Source organism: Leptodactylus fuscus, chromosome 5 (assembly GCF_031893055.1).
Source record: "Leptodactylus fuscus isolate aLepFus1 chromosome 5, aLepFus1.hap2, whole genome shotgun sequence".
NCBI classification, from domain to species: Eukaryota; Metazoa; Chordata; class Amphibia; order Anura; family Leptodactylidae; genus Leptodactylus; species Leptodactylus fuscus.
In genome coordinates, this window is record NC_134269.1 from 33443147 (window position 1) to 33461586 (window position 18440).

At 44.7% G+C, this 18440-nt stretch overlaps 1 protein-coding gene across 1 annotated transcript in view; it reads right to left on the reverse strand.

Moving 5' to 3' along the window:
• Window positions 1-18440, reverse strand: part of LOC142204481 (uncharacterized) — a 79225-nt gene that overhangs the window by 14959 nt on the left and 45826 nt on the right. Inside the window, exons 9-15 of the mRNA XM_075275793.1 lie at window positions 14668-14790; window positions 13614-13796; window positions 10868-10990; window positions 9222-9344; window positions 7184-7306; window positions 4199-4305; window positions 1207-1287 (exon numbers count right to left, since the gene is read on the reverse strand). Of these exons, the coding sequence (XP_075131894.1) occupies window positions 1207-1287; window positions 4199-4305; window positions 7184-7306; window positions 9222-9344; window positions 10868-10990; window positions 13614-13796; window positions 14668-14790 (863 nt within the window). The remainder of the gene's footprint in view (window positions 1-1206; window positions 1288-4198; window positions 4306-7183; window positions 7307-9221; window positions 9345-10867; window positions 10991-13613; window positions 13797-14667; window positions 14791-18440) is intronic.

Here is an 18440-nt window from a genome sequence, read left to right on the forward strand (position 1 = left end):
CGGTGGCCCCATGTGCTGCACATCACGTCCCAATGCTGAAGATCACTGGACTCTTAACATGATGAGCAACAGAGGTAGTGGAGGAGGCCATGGACAGGAGCAGGGTGAGGGGCCGTTCACAAGGAGTAAACGTGAGCTGATTATGGCAGAATACACGTGTAAAAAATCAGAGTCCCATTGACTTCAATGCCATTTATTACATGTGTAAAAAACACGCCAAAAAAACTGCATTTTTTGGCACGTTTTTTACACGTGTAAACAATGGCATTGAAGTCAATAGGAGTCTGATTTTTACACGTGTATTTTTTACACATGTATTTTGCCATAATCAGCTTGCATTTACTCCGTGTGAAAGGCCCCTAAGGGCGGGTTCACACCTGCGCCCGGTCTCCGCTTTGCAGATTTCCATCTCCTGCCCGAGAAACTGGACAGGAGACGGAAACCCAGCGGTCAGTTTTCAAACCCATTCACTTGAATGGGTTTGCATAGTGACCGCCCATGAGCGTTTTGTGCCTCTCCGCGGCGAAACCTTTTTTTTTAACTGGACACAAAGCCATGGTTTCACCACGGAGACCAGAAGACGCTCACGGGCGCTCACTATGCAAACCCATGCAAGTGAATGGGTATGAAAACTGACCGCCGGGTTTCCGTCTCCTGTCCAGTTTCTCGGGCAGCAGACAGAAACCTGCAAAGCGGAGACCGGGCACAGGTGTGAACCCGCCCTAAGTGATCAACCACATGCATATGTTTTAGTTGCAGTATACAGATGAAATTTGTATAAATCTACTACTGTAGATTGTAGTGGATTGGCTTCTGACAATTTCACGGCATCTAAACTACTAGGATTCCTGTTTGTGTGGCCCTGGCCATAATGGGAAAACAAGGGAGTCTGTGCTATGTAAAGTAATGTTAGGGAAAGGTTTCTATGGGCAGTGAATGAAACTGTTGCGTGGACGTTTTATGGCAGCACTGTGCAGGAACTCCCAATGTCATTGTTATTTAGCAGTAACACTCCATGTTAGTGTTATTACAATACTAAATGGCATGATCATTTCATTAGTATATATCAGTATTATGTGGCCACTTGCACTTTTGTTGCAATTTCTTGAGTAAAGTGTGGCTGCATTATTCATACACTCTATCTATACTTATATACATATATATATATATATATATATATCTCTCTATATATGGTCACGTACTCACCTGTGTGGTTATGTTGCCATCTTTATCACAGTAAGTATTCAAAATAGAATTTATCTCACGTAGCCGGGAGCAGGAGGGATCCTGAAAGTTCAGACATAGTAAAAAACAAATGTTACAGGTGCATAACTATGGCACTATATTGTAGATACCCATCCTCCATACACCTAACCCCACCATATCATTTACCATCTCCATGTCATTCTACTTCAAACCAACACACAAGCTGTACCAGAATATAGAAAACAATCCAACAGGGGTCTATGGCACAACAAACTATGCTCAATGCCCCTCAAGGGCACCATAAGCCACCAATGATGGCCTCATTTTCTTCCACCAACTCCCAGCGACACCACCAAGTAAGAGACTCGCCATTTGCCAGACCAACCAAAAATGTCCATGAAACGAGAGTATCGTGTTTATGGCGACCCCCCTCCCCCATTCAATTCAGTATTATCTCCATCTGTCAATATCCACTATGTACTGTACCCAAAAAGGATGACCCATTCTCATAAGAGAAGAAAAACACAGTGGACAAACAGATGGGTGGGGGGGGGGGGGGGGCTGGAAGGACACGACACAGTCTTGTCCCTGTACAACTGATTTCCCCACTTGCAGGAATTGCTTAATTATAGTCCATCCTTTATTTGCCGTGAGCTTCTCTATCTTGTGGACTCTAAATTTTGGATCACACTAGCGCTTGTATTCCATCCGCAAGGTGTCCACATGGAGACCCCCCCGGACGGAATACCAACGCTAGCGCTGTGCAGTTAAGCACACGGAGCCCATAGACTATAATGGGCTCCGTGTGCTTGCCGCGCACTGCCCGCACAATTCATTCAGGCGGGCAGTGCGCGGCAAGCACACGGAGCCCATTATAGTCTATGGGCTCCATGTGCTTTGCAAGCACATCGCTTGCAATTGCGATTGCATTCTGTCCGGGGGGTCTCCATGCAGACTCCTTGTGGATGGAATACAATCGCTGGTGTGAACCAACCCTTAGGGTCCATTTACACGGAGGAAAATGGCAAGAAATTTGGTGAGGAATTTTCCACACTGAAAACAAAGCCTCCCATTGATTTCAATGAGTGCTGCTAGCTTTTTTTTCCAATAGCAGAATTTTCCACTACAAGAAAATGGGAGCCTTTTTTTTCCACGCTGATTCTGATGCAGATTCCGCGCCAGAATCAACGCCAAATTGAATTGACCCTTAGTCCGCATTAACATGAGCACTGGGAAAAACAAACTATTTTTTCATGGCTGATTTGCACCCTTGGGGCATAGATTTTCACTTTAAGGATCAGTGAAAACGTACATAAATAAGACGTGTTTTATTATTGGACAGTCTGTTAAAAAGGACTGTCATAAAAACGGCCATGTGAACAGATAGAACGGAGACTTATCGATCTTGTGGCACACACTTGCCCCCCAGCCTTTCCCTCATACCAGTGCTTATATTCTATGAAAAGTATTGTACCACTAGAAGCAGACTTGTAATATGGCAGATATTTATACAGCGTTATATTGTGATGTTTAGCATTGGTTGACAATTGTAACTCCATAGGGAAAACGCATGTGATTCTGCAGCTAATATTAATATTAACATGCTGTGTTTTTCAAAAGGGAAAGCTCTTCCACAGGGTCTAAGTGTCCATAATAGGACAATCCCTTTACATTTCTAGTCCCTGCTTCCTATACTAGTGTAAGACTAGTGTCACAGGTGCTTCCATTCTATGGGTGCATGCTGTTCGGATCGGCTGATCCGAACAGTGTTCACTCATCTCTATTAGTGATCACAAACTAGACCTAATTGACGATTTTAGAAAACTCTCTGAATGGTTCCCCTTTCTCTGTATCAGCTTCTTCCAATCTGGCCCATTGGAGACCCCTGATTTAGTGGGATCTCACCCCATCTGTTTTGAACATGTGTATGCCCATTTCGTTATCAGCTTTATCATTGCACACACATCACATATTATCGGTAAGAGCTATAGGTTAATTCTATAAGGGTCAAGTAATTGTATTCATAATCACCTGTAAATTGGGTTGATTTCCACTAGATCCTTGGGACCCTCCTGTATTAGGGGCCCAGGGAAAAAAAATGACAGCATGTTAGTCAAAGGCAAGTGCAGTGAAAAATACAGACAATAATTTCTACATTCTGTTTCCATTTGTAAAACTACAGCAAAACACAACTAAAATACATTTACACAATAAATACAAAAAAATCAGTTTGTCAATGGAAAAATGCCCCGAAAATGCAATTATTAAATACACTTTTTTTTCATGGCATTCATGTTCAGAAAAAAATGCCAGACTAAAACAATGTGTGATGGAAGCCGTAAGTCCATCTTCAAATTTTCTATCTTATTTTATTTTGTATTCTCACTCGAATGCAGGTGTGAATCTAGAGTTAAGCTGGATTCTCACATAGGAATTTAAAAAAACAGGAAAAAATGCATAATAAATATGGTTGAGCCGATCTTGAGATTTCAGGATCGATTTTAAAATCCGATTTCCGATCATTTTCCAGCCAATCCCGATCGTGATCATGAAATTTGCTTGATCCACGATCGGGATCCGATCTTTTTGGATCCCAATCACTCATCCCTAATTGTATATTATACAGTATATACATTGGGGTTGAGCCGATCTTGAGATTTCAAAATCCAATTTTCTATCATTTTCCAGCCGATCCCGATCATGAAATTTGCTCGATCGCTGATCAGGATCCGATCTTTCCCGATCCCGATTGCTGAACCCCAATAATAAACATTTCAATTAAACCCTGTGTTTAAAAAACATGACCAAAAAAGCACCAAAAAGAAAATGGGCCTTAGAAAATGGGCCTGTAACAGATCGTGGTTAGTATTTTATAGTCCATACAACATGGAACCAGAAGGAATATTGGGGATTGCCCAATAAATACAATTGAATGGACAATAGTATGTGTGGCAGATAGACAATAAAGAAATAGAGCATGCTACTCACCTACACATTTGGTGGAAACAGTTTCACATCTGCAAATATATGATCCCAGGGTGTTGTGGCAGACTAAGTTAGAACCACAAATACTTGTGTGTTGCTTGCATTCATCTATATCTGTTGAAGATAATAGAAAAGTCGGGGTCACATGGGACTGTTAAAGGGAGTCTGTCAACAGAACCCAGCATAGCCCAGCCTGATAGATAGGGTAGGGTCACCTGAATCAAGTAGTGGTTTCCACTTGTGAATCGGGTGTTGCTGTTGTTGCAACAGATAAGTGGCAATGCCCTGATTGCTCTATATTCTATGGGTAAGTTCACATTGGGTTTTTTGGACTGTGACCTGAAGTGGAGGCCACCTCAGGTTCCGGTCCAGAATATGGGTAGCCATGACCGGCATCCAGTCGCGCATTCCACTCCGGATTAGGCCCAATGAATGGGTGTAGTTGGGAGGAAGGAGTGTCTTACCCCGTGTGAACTTACCCTATACCTACAAAGACAGTGTCGGACTGGATGACCGGGGCCCACCACCAGGACCTCTGAAGATTAGTGTTTGTTGTATTTAATCACCTCCCCTGGGCCTGCGATTATTATACTCTGGGGTCTAAAGTAACCCCTGTTTATAATAATAGCAGTATTGTAGCACCTATGTGTTTTGGATCTGGTATATTTATTACCAACGGATCGATCGATTTGTAAGGCTGAGTTCAGACAGGGATTTCTGGTCTGGAATTTGAGGCGGAGGCCGTCTCAGATTCCGGTACAAAAAACGGTAGCTGCGACTGGATGCTGGTGCAGTGCACCGTCATCCAGCTGTGGCATTCCGCTCCAGATTAGGCCCAAATGAATGGGCCTTGTCTGGAGGGAGTGTCATCAGCTTCCCAATGAGATTACTTCTTATGTCAATCGGTTTTACATCAGTTAAAAATGGATCTATTGATTTCTATTGGGTCCGTGTGTCCAGGACAATATACAAAGATAGAGCATGTCTGGTTTTTATATGGCCGTATTTGGACACCTGTGGTCCGAGCGCAAGTAGTGCAATAGGCATCGGCATTGAGTTTACCATACACTGGGACCAAGAGTCCCAGTCCATACCAGGAGAAACACCCCCAGACCATAACTCCACCTCCGGAGAACTCCAATACTTATTGGTAAACAGTGTATCTCGTATTCCTTCTGTAACCGATATTAGGTTTGGCTCAAAAAAACGCAACAAAATCTGTAACAAATAAAGCAGCGCTTCCACAACGTGGAGTTTCAGCCTGACACTAGGTTAATACCAGCGTTCGATCTCCGTTCTGAGGTTTCTGTTTTCTGCATGCAGAAGACGGAAACCTGTCAGTCCGGGTCCGGCCATGAGCGCCGGTGAGCGTTTTATGCTCTCCGTGGCGAAACCGTTTTTTTAAACCAGACACAAAGTCCTTCATGTCTGACTCTGTGTCCAGTTAAAAAAAAAAAAACAGTTTCGCCACAGGGAGCTTAAAACGCTCACCGGCGCTCATGGCCGGACACTTTTCAAACCCATTCAAATGAATGGGTGTGAAAAATGACTGCAAGTCTCCGTCTCCTACCCAGTTTCGGGCAGGAAACGGAAACCTGCAGAATGGAGACCGGGCGCAGGTGTGAACGAGCCCTTAGGGGGCATTCACACTACGTAACGCCAGCGTGTATCACAGACGTACACGCCGGCGTTACAGCAGGGCTGCCAAACACTTCCCATTCATTTCTATGGGAGCCGGCATGCGAGCGCTCCCCATAGAAGTGAATGGGCTGCTTCTTTCACTGCGAGCAGTCCCATTGAAGTGAATGGGGAGTGCCGGCGTATACAGCTAGCTCTGCTCATGCCGAGCCGTACACGCAGGCACTTCCCATTCACTTCAATGGGACTGCTCGCAGTGAAAGAAGCAGCCCATTCACTTCTATGGGGAGGGCTCGCATGCCGGCTCCCATAGAAATGAATGGAACTGCTTTATACGCCGCTTATTCTGAACGTGTTTTACGTTCAGAATAAGCTTCAGTATACGTAGTGTGAATGCCCCCTTACACTGTATTTATGACTTGCAGAGTTAAAAATAGTCCATGAAGTCAGAAAGTGTTAAATAGGTGCAGTTGTGTATTTTTGAACAATAAAGGGGTGCACATAGTTTATAAAGTGCAAAACATTTACCAAGGAGGTGCACTTACATCATAAATAGACATCATAGCAAAACTAGTCTAAAAAAAAGATGGGCATTTTTTTTTAATTTTCATATCCTATGTAGAAGTAGATGGGATAAACCTTCACGAAAAACACCTTAACTATAGCATGCTGTGTTTTGCTTAATAAAAAAGGAAATTAGGAAAAATTCTGCAGTGTGATATATCCATGCTTTGTGCCAGAATTTTTCAGCACTATTTTGGCCCATTTTGCTGCATCAGGGTGCGTTTAAGGTAGGCTGTCTTTTTCCATGAGAATCCACACTCTCTCAGGTCATGCATGTCGAAAAACTATTCCAAACCAGATGCACCAAGAGATACCATGTTTATGCCAGAGTGTAGTGTTAACTAGGGATGAGCGAGTACTGTTCGGATCAGCCGATCCGAACAGCACGCGCCATAGAAATGAATGGATGCACCTGGTACTTCCGCTTTGACGGTGGCGGGCCGCTTAACCCCCCCGCGTGCCGGCTACGTCCATTCATTTCTATGCGAGCGTGCTGTTCAGATCGGCTGATCCGAACAGTACTCACTCATCTCTAGTATTAACCACTGTCGTAAATCTGGGCCATTGCCATCCATTCAACACAAATAAAGACCTGATAACTGATTTAGGCCAGGGCCCCATGTGGCGTAAACCGTGGCGTTTTATAGTCACTGCACAGTGGTGACTGCAGAAAAATCCGCAATGTACACCAGTGAGGATTTGGAACTCGCAGCATGTCAATTATACCTACAGTAACGCTGGTGGTTTCCCTATAGATCTAATGATAAGAAATATATAACATTGTACTCACCTGCACATATGTTAGAAATATTCGTGTATCCTTTGTCGCAGATACACTCATGTGACCCCAATGTGTTAATGCAGGTGAAGTTAGAACCACAGATCCCTGGGTAACTCCTGCATTCGTCTATATCTGGAGAAGATAACAGAAAAGTCAGGATCACACTTGTATACTTTTGCTCTGAAAATCTGCAAGAAAAAAAGCAGCACTCCAATAAATGGGCAGTGTAAAAAAAAAAAGCCAGTTAAAGGGATTTTCAGAGCAAGAATTTTTTTTTAACAGTCTGTTAGTATTAATGGGTTAAAATTACACCCATATACTTTTAGCAGCGTTTTGAGTGATTTCTAGGTGTCTGTGGTATATTCTGCATTTGTTTACAGGTGTTAGCTTCCTACTTTGTAACTTCCTGTGTACCTTCCATGCTACCTCCCTGTGACAGTGCTCCCCCTCTCCTCTCTGACTGCGTTAAACCCCCCTCCCTGTCTCCCTAGCCAAGCTACTCTAAGCTATCCAGCCCACTACTACGCTCCCCCTTCCTTCCCTCCCTGTCTCCCTAGATAAGTTATCCTTGCCCACTTCTAGCCCTTCTCAAGTAACTAAGCCCACCCCCACCGCATTATACTTACCTAGCTTCCGATATGTGGCTCCTCCTTTCCTCTTCACTGCTGGAGACGCTGCCCACAGACCGGAAGTACCTGAGGCCTGTGTAGTAGGGATGGAGTGCCATCTCTACTGTGCAAGTCTTGCAGTCACCACAAGACTGCACAGGCACTTCAAGAGAGGAGGAGCCGTCCCGAACTCAAGAAGACATGTAAGTATTGATGCGGATGGGGGGAAGTACTGGTGACATTCCATTTCGGAAATGGTGAAACGGAACGTCACCGGATTATCAGAAAGTGTCTCTGATGCGGTCACATGACTGCCCCAGGAATATAGGTAATTATACAATTTTTTTTTTAAAACTATAAGTAAATTAGAAGTTAGGCGGGGGGAGGGGGTTTAGTTTAGGGGAAGATTTGTAGTTTATTCCGGATAACTCCTTTAAAAGAGGATCTTTCAGGTCCTTGGGCATATGCGGTATTATATACCGCTAGAAAGATGACAGTGCGCTGAATTCAGCTTTCTCATTATGTGCCCCCACTGAAGAGCTATCAGTGCCGTTACCATAGCTCTTCACTGTCAGAAAGGCGTTTCTGACAGTCTGTGAGGAACGCCCCTCCTGACAGTAGGGTCCACAGCGCTTACTCCTTACTCCTAGGAGCACTGATAACTGTATTTCTAGGAGTCCTGCTCCTGGAGTGAGGTGCAGGCCGGTAAGTGCAAACAACACCACAAGCTGACTTTCATTGCTGAAACTCAGATGTGTGATTGCGCCTCAGGCTGGTTGCAGACGACCATGTGCTGCTGGCTGGCCATGAATTAAAGGCACGAGCAGTGCACAGGATGTCACCCGTGTACCGACGCAGATGTGAACTAGGCCTTAGGCCTCTTGCAGACGACCTTGGCTGTGAATGGTGTGCTATCCATCTATTTCAGGTATAGCACACTGACTCATTCATTTCTATTGGCCCATACACATAACCGTGAATTACACAGTCACGTGTGCTAGCATAAAAAAAGCTTACTTCAGGCGGATTCCGCTTGCAAAAACCAACGCAGTCAGTGGGAGGCGGAATAGGTGCGGATTTGGGCAAAGAATTGGCAAAAACTGTGCGGAAAAAATGCTAGTGGTACCATACACTGTGCTGGAGGAAAACAAAACTAAAAAAGCCTTCAAAAAGGCTCCAAAAACCACTTCAAAAAGCATTTCCTAATTCCTGAAGTGGATTTTTTCCTCGCCAAACACACAAACTTTCACATTTATAATAGTAGCAGGATTCCAAATGGATGAAAAGTCCAAAAATCTTAACTAAAAAAAAGCAATAAGCATCCATGTATGGCATGGGTTAAAGTCAAAGTCCTCCAATCAACCCCAAAAAGTGGTTAATATGATAGATGCATAAAACACAAAAAGAAAGGAAGACAAAAAATATTACATTGTACTCACCTGCACATGTGTTGGAAATGTTTGTGAATCCTTTGTCACAAGTACATTTATATGAGCCTGGTGTGTTTGTACAGATGGAGTTAGAACCACAGATATCCGGGGAATTACTGCATTCATCTATATCTGTTGAGGAAGATGATATACCCTTGTTAAAATATAACTTGTGTTATACAAAAAATTATGTTGGGAAAGCTAGACCTGACAGCAGCAGTAAATAAAGGGGAGTTGCCTTTAAGGAGAAAGCTCTTCTACGGCTTATTGAGAAATGGGATGGGAACGCTTCCTTAGAAACTGAAATGTGGATCTGAGGGTGTTACTCCTTCCTTTGTGCTCAAGTCCAGTCATTCGGGTAGAAGAGGTTTCTGGTTCTCCTGCTCTACCTGCAGCCTGTTGGTGAATCCCCCATTGCCCCATCTATTCTCCATGCTGGCTGAGGTTTGACTGTATCTCAGGCCAAATCCGCTTGGAAACCCGGCAGACCCAATTATAGTCTAGGGGTCTGCGGGTAACCCCAAGCGGACCTGAAGAGCGGAAAGCCAAACACTAGTGTGAACCTTGCATAAGACACGCTAGTTTTCTGTGACACAGCTTTGATGCAAAAAGGGCTGTATGCCAAAGATGAGCTACAGTTACGTCCATCTATACCAGAAGACTGATGTAGGGGGGTTACTAAATACCCCCTGTTGATTTTGGCTCCTGATTTGAAAACTTTAGGAATCAATTTCTATTGTTTTTGGTGTCAGATTAAAATGAATCATGGATATATATGGAATAGAGATAGCATTTCCACTAGACTGGACTGAGAGAGGTCAGGGTTTGCATTAGGGCATGTGCTACTAAAGCGGTGAGGTGCCCCCTGTGGGTCAGGCGCAGCGGGGAGGTGACTATAAGTATAAACCATCTCAGGCTGCAGTAGTATCTAGAAAGATAACTGCTTATACACTTTATGGTTTTTAAAATAAGTAGAATTGTAACAATGTTAGTAATTTTAATGATGACTTTGACCACTTATGAGACACCAGTAAAAACAGGTTAAGAAGTCCTTCAGTAGACTATGGAGCAGTATTTACTGGACTGTGGAGTGGCTGCAGTGTTTATATTTGACTAGGAACTGACTGCAGGATAGGTGAAAAATGTACAATCGCTGGGGGCCCCACCACTGAGACCCCCACTTATTACTAAAATAGGGCTCCTCGGAGTCATGTTTGCCCTTGTCACATGACTCTTATGAGAGGAATTTGAGTGGAGCACTGGTCAAAGTATGGAAGATCCCGCACCATCAAGGTCCATGGGACTGCTGGAGGTAGCCACGTACAGTGTATTAGGCCTGGTTCACATCTGTGCATGGGTTTCCATTCGGGGTCCACTTGGGAACCTCCCAAAAGGAAACCTAATCTGCATAAAAAGCAGTTACCCGCAGACCCCATAGACTATAATAGGGTCCTTGTGGATTCTGCAAGAAAAATGCGGTGATAAAAGCGCTGCTTGCTCCGCAGCGGAATGGCCTGAACGCAGATGTGAACCGAACCTTACACATAAGAGTGCGCACACAATACAGACCACTGGGTTATAGCAAATACAATCAAACTAAAATACAAATGATGGATCAAGAATAGAAAATAATGGAAATATTACATTGTACTCACCTGCACATGTGTTGGAAATGTTTGCAAATCCTTTATCACAAGTACATGTATATGAGCCTTGTGTGTTTGTACAGATGGAGTTAGAGCCACATTTATCCGGGGAATTACTGCATTCATCTATATCTGTTGAGGAAGATGATATACTCTTGTTAAAATATAACTTATGTTATACAAAAAATTTTGTTGAGAAAGCTAGACCTGACAGCAGCAGTAAATAAAGGGGGGTTGCCTTTAAGGAGAAAGCTCTTCTACGGCATATTGAGAAATGGGATGGGAACACTTCCTTAGAAACTGAAATGTACACTCACCGGCCACTTTATTAGGTACACCTGTCCAACTGCTCGTTAACACTTAATTTCTAATCAGCCAATCACATGGCGGCAACTCAGTGCATTTAGGCATGTAGACATGGTCAAGACAATCTCCTGCAGTTCAAACCGAGCATCAGTATGGGGAAGAAAGGTGATTTGAGTGCCTTTGAACGTGGCATGGTTGTTGGTGCCAGAAGGGCTGGTCTGAGTATTTCAGAAACTGCTGATCTACTGGGATTTTCACGCACAACCATCTCTAGGGTTTACAGAGAATGGTCCGAAAAAGAAAAAACATCCAGTGAGCGGCAGTTCTGTGGGCGGAAATGCGTTGTTGATGCCAGAGGTCAGAGGAGAATGGCCAGACTGGTTCGAGCTGATAGAAAGGCAACAGTGACTCAAATAGCCACCCGTTACAACCAAGGTAGCCAGAAGAGCATCTCTGAACGCACAGTACGTCGAACTTTGAGGCAGATGGGCTACAGCAGCAGAAGACCACACCGGGTGCCACTCCTTTCAGCTAAGAACAGGAAACTGAGGCTACAATTTGCACAAGCTCATCGAAATTGGACAATTGAAGATTGGAAAAACGTTGCCTGGTCTGATGAGTCTCGATTTCTGCTGCGACATTCGGATGGTAGGCTCAGAATTTGGCGTCAACAACATGAAAGCATGGATCCATCCTGCCTTGTATCAACGGTTCAGGCTGGTGGTGGTGGTGTCATGGTGTGGGGAATATTTTCTTGGCACTCTTTGGGCCCCTTGGTACCAATTGAGCATCGTTGCAACGCCAAAGCCTACCTGAGTATTGTTGCTGACCATGTCCATCCCTTTATGACCACAATGTACCCAACATCTGATGGCTACTTTCAGCAGGATAATGCGCCATGTCATAAAGCTGGAATCATCTCAGACTGGTTTCTTGAACATGACAATGAGTTCACTGTACTCCAATGGCCTCCACAGTCACCAGATCTCAATCCAATAGAGGAGCATCTTTGGGATGTGGTGGAACGGGAGATTCGCATCATGGATGTGCAGCCGACAAATCTGCGGCAACTGTGTGATGCCATCATGTCAATATGGACCAAAATCTCTGAGGAATGCTTCCAGCACCTTGTTGTATCTATGCCACGAAGAATTGAGGCAGTTCTGAAGGCAAAAGGGGGTCCAACCCGTTACTAGCATGGTGTACCTAATAAAGTGGCTGGTGAGTGTATATCTGAGGGTGTTACTCCTTCCTTTGTGCTCAAGTCCAGTCATTCGGGTAGAAGAGGTTTATGGTTCTCCTGCTCTACCTGCAGCCTGTTGGCGAATCCCCCATTGCCCCATCTATTCTCCATGCTGGCTGAGGTTTGACTGTATCTCAGGCCAAATCCGCTTGGAAACCCGGCAGACCCAATTATAGTCTAGGGGTCTGCGGGTAACCCCAAGCGGACCCGAAGAGCGGAAAGCCAAACACTAGTGTGAACCTTGCATAAGACAATCTAGTTTTCTGTGACACAGCTTTGATACAAAAAGGGCTGTATGCCAAAGATGAGCTACAGTTACGTCCATCTATACCAGAAGACTGATGTAGGGGGGTTACTAAATACCCCCTGTTGATTTTGGCTCCTGAATTGAAAACTTTAGGAATCAATTTCTATTGTTTTTGGTGTCAGATTAAAATGAATCATGGATATATATGGAATAGAGATAGCATTTCCACTAGACAGGACTGAGAGAGGTCAGGGTTTGCATTAGGGCATGTGCTTCTAAAGCGGTGAGGTGCCCCCTGTGGGTCAGGTGTAGCGGGGAGGCGACTATATGTATAAACCATCTTAGGCTGCAGTAGTATCTAGCAAGATAACTGCTTATACACTTTATGGTTTTTAAAATAAGTAGAATTGTAACAATGTTAGTAATTTTATTGTTGACTTTCACCACTTATGAGACCCCAGTAGAAACAGATTAAGAAGTCCTTCAGTAGACTATGGAGCAGTATTTACTGGACTGTGGAGTGGCTGCAGTGTTTATATTTGACTAGGAACTGACTGCAGGATAGGTGAAAAATGTACAATCGCTGGGGGCCCCACCACTGAGACCCCCACTAATTACTAAAATAGGGCTCCTTGGAGTCACATTTGCCCTTGACACATGACTCTTATGAGAGGAATTTGAGTGGAGCACTGGTCAAAGTATGGAAGATCTCGCATCCACATAGGCCACTATCTTAAGATGACGTCTCCCCATCTCGAGGCCCAGCATGGCAGTATTGACCCTAAGCTTCCTAAGAAGAGGTTCAAGAGTAAGAACAAAGATCAAGGGAGACAAGGGGCAACCCTGACGCGTGCCATTACTTATCGGGAAAGGGGAGGACAAAATCCCATTGACCCTAGTGGACGCAGAAGGGTTAGAGTACAGGGAAGAGATCCAGGACCGCATGACCGGGCCAAGACCGACATGAGTCAGGACCTCGAAGAGGAAGGGCCAACCCACCCGGTCGAATGCCTTCTCCGCATCAGTGGAGAGAAGACAGAGTGGGATATCCCGAGAGCGAGCAAAATGTACAGCGTTAATAACCTTCACAGTGTTATCCCTAGCCTCATGGGAAGGAATAAAGCCAACCTGGTCGGAGTCCACTAGGTCAAGAAGGAGGGGGGCAAGGCGCGTCGACAGGACCTTAGAGAAAATCTTCAAGTCGACATTGAGAAGGGAGATGGGCCTGTAACTAGAGCACAAAACCAGGTCCTTGCCCTCCTTATGGATGACTGCAATGTGAGCTCTGGTTAGATCCTGAGGGAGGGGGGCGCCCTCAGAGATGGAATTAATGGCACGCGTCAAGGGACCCAGGAGTAAAGAGGAGAACTTCTTATAATAGGAAGCAGGGAGGCCATCCGGACCGGGAGCCTTGCTAGGTTGCATAGACTTAAGGGCCGAAGCAACCTTCTCTCCCGTGATGGGGTCCTCCAGCGAAGACAACACCTCAGCGGGTAGCTGGGGGAGGCCTGAGTCTCTAAGGTAATGCCGAATCGCAGGGAGGAGAGAGGAATCCGGGGGAGATGCGGAGGGGGGGAAAGATTATATAACCTACGGTACAAGCCAGCGAACTCCTCCGCGATGCGATTTGGATCCGTGAAACGCGCACCGGCAGGTCCAGTAATAAGGGGAACAAAGTTGCAGGAGCGCTGCTCCCGAAGGGACCTAGCTAAAGTCCTACTGCACTTGTTCCCAAATTCGTAGAAATGACAGCGACCCCTGGCCAAAAGACATCTAGTTCTAATGTCAAGACGCTCGCGCAATTTCCTACAGGCCAGAAGAAGGGCAGAGCGAGCTTCCGTCGCATGCGAGCATTCTCTCTGCATTTTTCATGTGGACAGGGGAGCGGAATGGCCTGAACGTAGAAGAGTGTGCACACAATACAGACCACTGGGTTATAGTAAATACAATCAAACTAAAATACAAATGATGGATCAAGAATAGAAAATAATGGAAATATTACATTGTACTCACCTAGACATGTGTTGGAAATGTTTGTGAATCCTTTGTCACAAGTACATTTATATGAGCCTGGTGTGTTTGTACAGATGGAGTTAGAACCACAGATACCTGGGGAATTACTGCATTCATCTATATCTGTTGAGGAAGATGATATACTCTTGTTAAAATATAACTTGTGTTATACAAAAAATTATGTTGGGAAAGCTAGACCTGACAGCAGCAGTAAATAAAGGGGGGTTGCCTTTAAGGAGAAAGCTCTGTGAAGGCTTCTCTTCTACGGATTATTGAGAAATGGGATGGGAACGCTTCCTTTGAAATGTGGATCTGAGGGTGTTACTCCTTCTTTTGTGCTCAAGTCCAGTCATTCGGGTAGAAGAGGTTTATGGTTCTCCTGCTCTACCTGCAGCCTGTTGGTGAATCCCCCATTGCCCCATCTATTCTCCATGATGGCTGAGGTTTGACTGTATCTCCGGCCAAATCCGCTTGGAAACCCGGCAGACCCAATTATAGTCCATTATAAACCATCCCAAGCTGCAGCAGTATCTAGCAAGATAACTGCTTATGTGCTATATGGTTTTGAAAATAAGTAGAATTGTAACAATGTTAGTAATTTTATTGTTGACTTTCACCACTTATGAGACCCCAGTAGAAACAGGTTAAGAAGTCCTTCAGTAGACTATGGAGCAGTATTTACTGGACTGTGCAATGGCTGCAGTGTTTATATTTGACTAGGAACTGACTGCAGGATAGGTGAATAATGTACAATCGCTGGGGGCCCCACCACTGAGACCCCCACTAATTACTAAAATAGGGCTCCTCGGAGTCACATTTGCCCTTGTCACATGACTCTTATGAGAGGAATTTGAGTGGAGCACTGGTCAAAGTATGGAAGATCTCGCACCATCAAGGTCTATGGGACAGCTGGAGGTAGCCATGTACAGTGTATTAGGCCTGGTTCACAATTGTGCATGGGTTTCCGTTCGGGGTCCACTTGGAAACCCCCCAAAAGGAAACCTAATCTGCATAAAAAGCAGTTACCCGCCGACCCCATAGACTATAATAGGGTCCTTGTGGATTCTGCAAGAAAAATGCGGCGATAAAAGCGCTGCTTGCAGGAGTTCTCTCTCTGCATTTTTCATGTCGACAGGGGAGCAGAATGGCCTGAACGCAGATGTGAACTGAGCCTTACACAGAAGAGTGTGCACACAATACAGACCTCTGGGTTATAGTACATACAATCAAACTAAAATATAAGTGAGGGATCAATAGTAGAAAATAATGGAAATATTACATTGTACTCACCTGCACATGTGTTGTAAATGTTTGTGAATCCTTTGTCACAAGTACATTTATATGAGCCTGGTGTGTTTGTACAGATGGAGTTAGAACCACAGATATCTGGGGAATTACTGCATTCATCTATATCTGTTGAGGAAGATGATATACCCTTGTTAAAATATAACTTGTGTTATACAAAAAATTATGTTGGGAAAGGGAGACCTGACAGCAGCAGTAAATAAAGGGGGGGGGGGGTGTTGCCTTTAAAGAGGACCTTTCATCAGATCGGGCACATGCAGTTTTATATACTGCTGGAAAGCTGACAGTGCTCTGAATTCAGCGCACTATCGGCTTTCCCGATCTGTGCCCGGTGTAAAGCGCTATCGGTCCCGGGACCGTAGCGCTTTAGTGTCAGAAGGGCGTTTCTGACAGTTAGCCAGGGACGCCCTTCTGCCTCGCGGCGCCTATTGCGCTGTAGTGTGGAGCGGGGAGGAACGCCCCCTCCCTCTGCTTACACAGCTCGTCCATAGACGAGTATTATCAGGAGCGGGAGGGGGCGTTCCTCCCCGCTCCACAGCACAGCGTGATAGGTGCCGCGAGGCAGAAGGATGTCCCTGGCTAAGTGTCAGAAACGCCCTTCTGACTGTAAAGCCCTACGGTACCGGGACCGATAGCGCTTTACACCAGGCACAGATCAGGAAAGCCTACAGTGCTCTGAATTCAGCGCACTGTCAGCTTTCCAGCAGTATATAGAACTGTCTGTGCCCAATCTGATGAAAGGTCCTCTTTAAGGAGAAAGCTCTGTGAAGGCTTCTCTTCTACGGCTTATTGAGAAATGTAATGGGAACGCTTCCTTAGAAATTGAAATGTGGATCTGAGGGTGTTACTCCTTCCTTTGTGCTCAAGTCCAGTCATTAAGGTAGAAGAGGTTTCTGGTTCTCCTGCTCTACCTGCAGCCTGTTGGTGAATCCCCCATTGCCCCATCTATTCTCCATGCTGGCTGAGGTTTGACTGTATCTCAGGCCAAATCCGCTTGGAAACCCGGCAGACCCAATTATAGTCTAGACTATACAGACCTCTGGGTTATAGTACACACAATCAAACTAAAATACAAATGATGGATCAAGAGTAGAAAATAATGGAAATATAACATTGTACTCACCTAGACATGTGTTGGAAATGTTTGTGAATCCTTTGTCACAAGTACATTTATATGAGCCTGGTGTGTTTGTACAGATGGAGTTAGAACCACAGATATCCGGGGAATTACTGCATTCATCTATATCTGTTGAGGAAGATGATATACTCTTGTTAAAATATAACTTGTGTTATACAAAAAATTATGTTGGGAAAGGGAGACCTGACAGCAGCAGTAAATAAAGGGGGGTTGCCTTTAAGGAGAAAGCTCTGTGAAGGCTTCTCTTCTACGGATTATTGAGAAATGGGATGGGAACGCTTCCTTAGAAATTGAAATGTGGATCTGAGGGTGTTACTCCTTCTTTTGTGCTCAAGTCCAGTCATTCGGGTAGAAGAGGTTTTTGGTTCTTCTGCTCTACCTGCAGCCTGTTGGTGAATCCCCCATTGCCCCATCTATTCTCCATGATGGCTGAGGTTTGACTGTATCTCAGGCCAAATCCGCTTGGAAACCCGGCAGACCCAATTATAGTCCATTATAAACCATCCCAAGCTGCAGTAGTATCTAGCAAGATAACTGCTTATGTGCTATATGGTTTTGAAAATAAGTAGAATTGTAACAATGTTAGTAATTTTATTGTTGACTTTCACCACTTATGAGACCCCAGTAGAAACAGGTTAAGAAGTCCTTCAGTAGACTATGGAGCAGTATTTACTGGACTGTGCAATGGCTGCAGTGTTTATATTTGACTAGGAACTGACTGCAGGATAGGTGAATAATGTACAATCGCTGGGGGCCCCACCACTGAGACCCCCACTAATTACTAAAATAGGGCTCCTCGGAGTCACATTTGCCCTTGTCATATGACTCTTATGAGAGGAATTTGAGTGGAGCACTGGTCAAAGTATGGAAGATCTCGCACCATCAAGGTCTATGGGACAGCTGGAGGTAGCCATGTACAGTGTATTAGGCCTGGTTCTCATTTGTGCATGGGTTTCCGTTCGGGGTCCACTTGGGAACCCCCCAAAAGGAAACCTAATCTGCATAAAAAGCAGTTACCCGCCGACCCCATAGACTATAATAGGGTCCTTGTGGATTCTGCAAGAAAAATGCGGCGATAAAAGCGCTGCTTGCAGGAGTTCTCTCTCTGCATTTTTCATGTCGACAGGGGAGCAGAATGGCCTGAACGCAGATGTGAACTGAGCCTTACACAGAAGAGTGTGCACACAATACAGACCTCTGGGTTATAGTACATACAATCAAACTAAAATATAAGTGAGGGATCAATAGTAGAAAATAATGGAAATATTACATTGTACTCACCTGCACATGTGTTGTAAATGTTTGTGAATCCTTTGTCACAAGTACATTT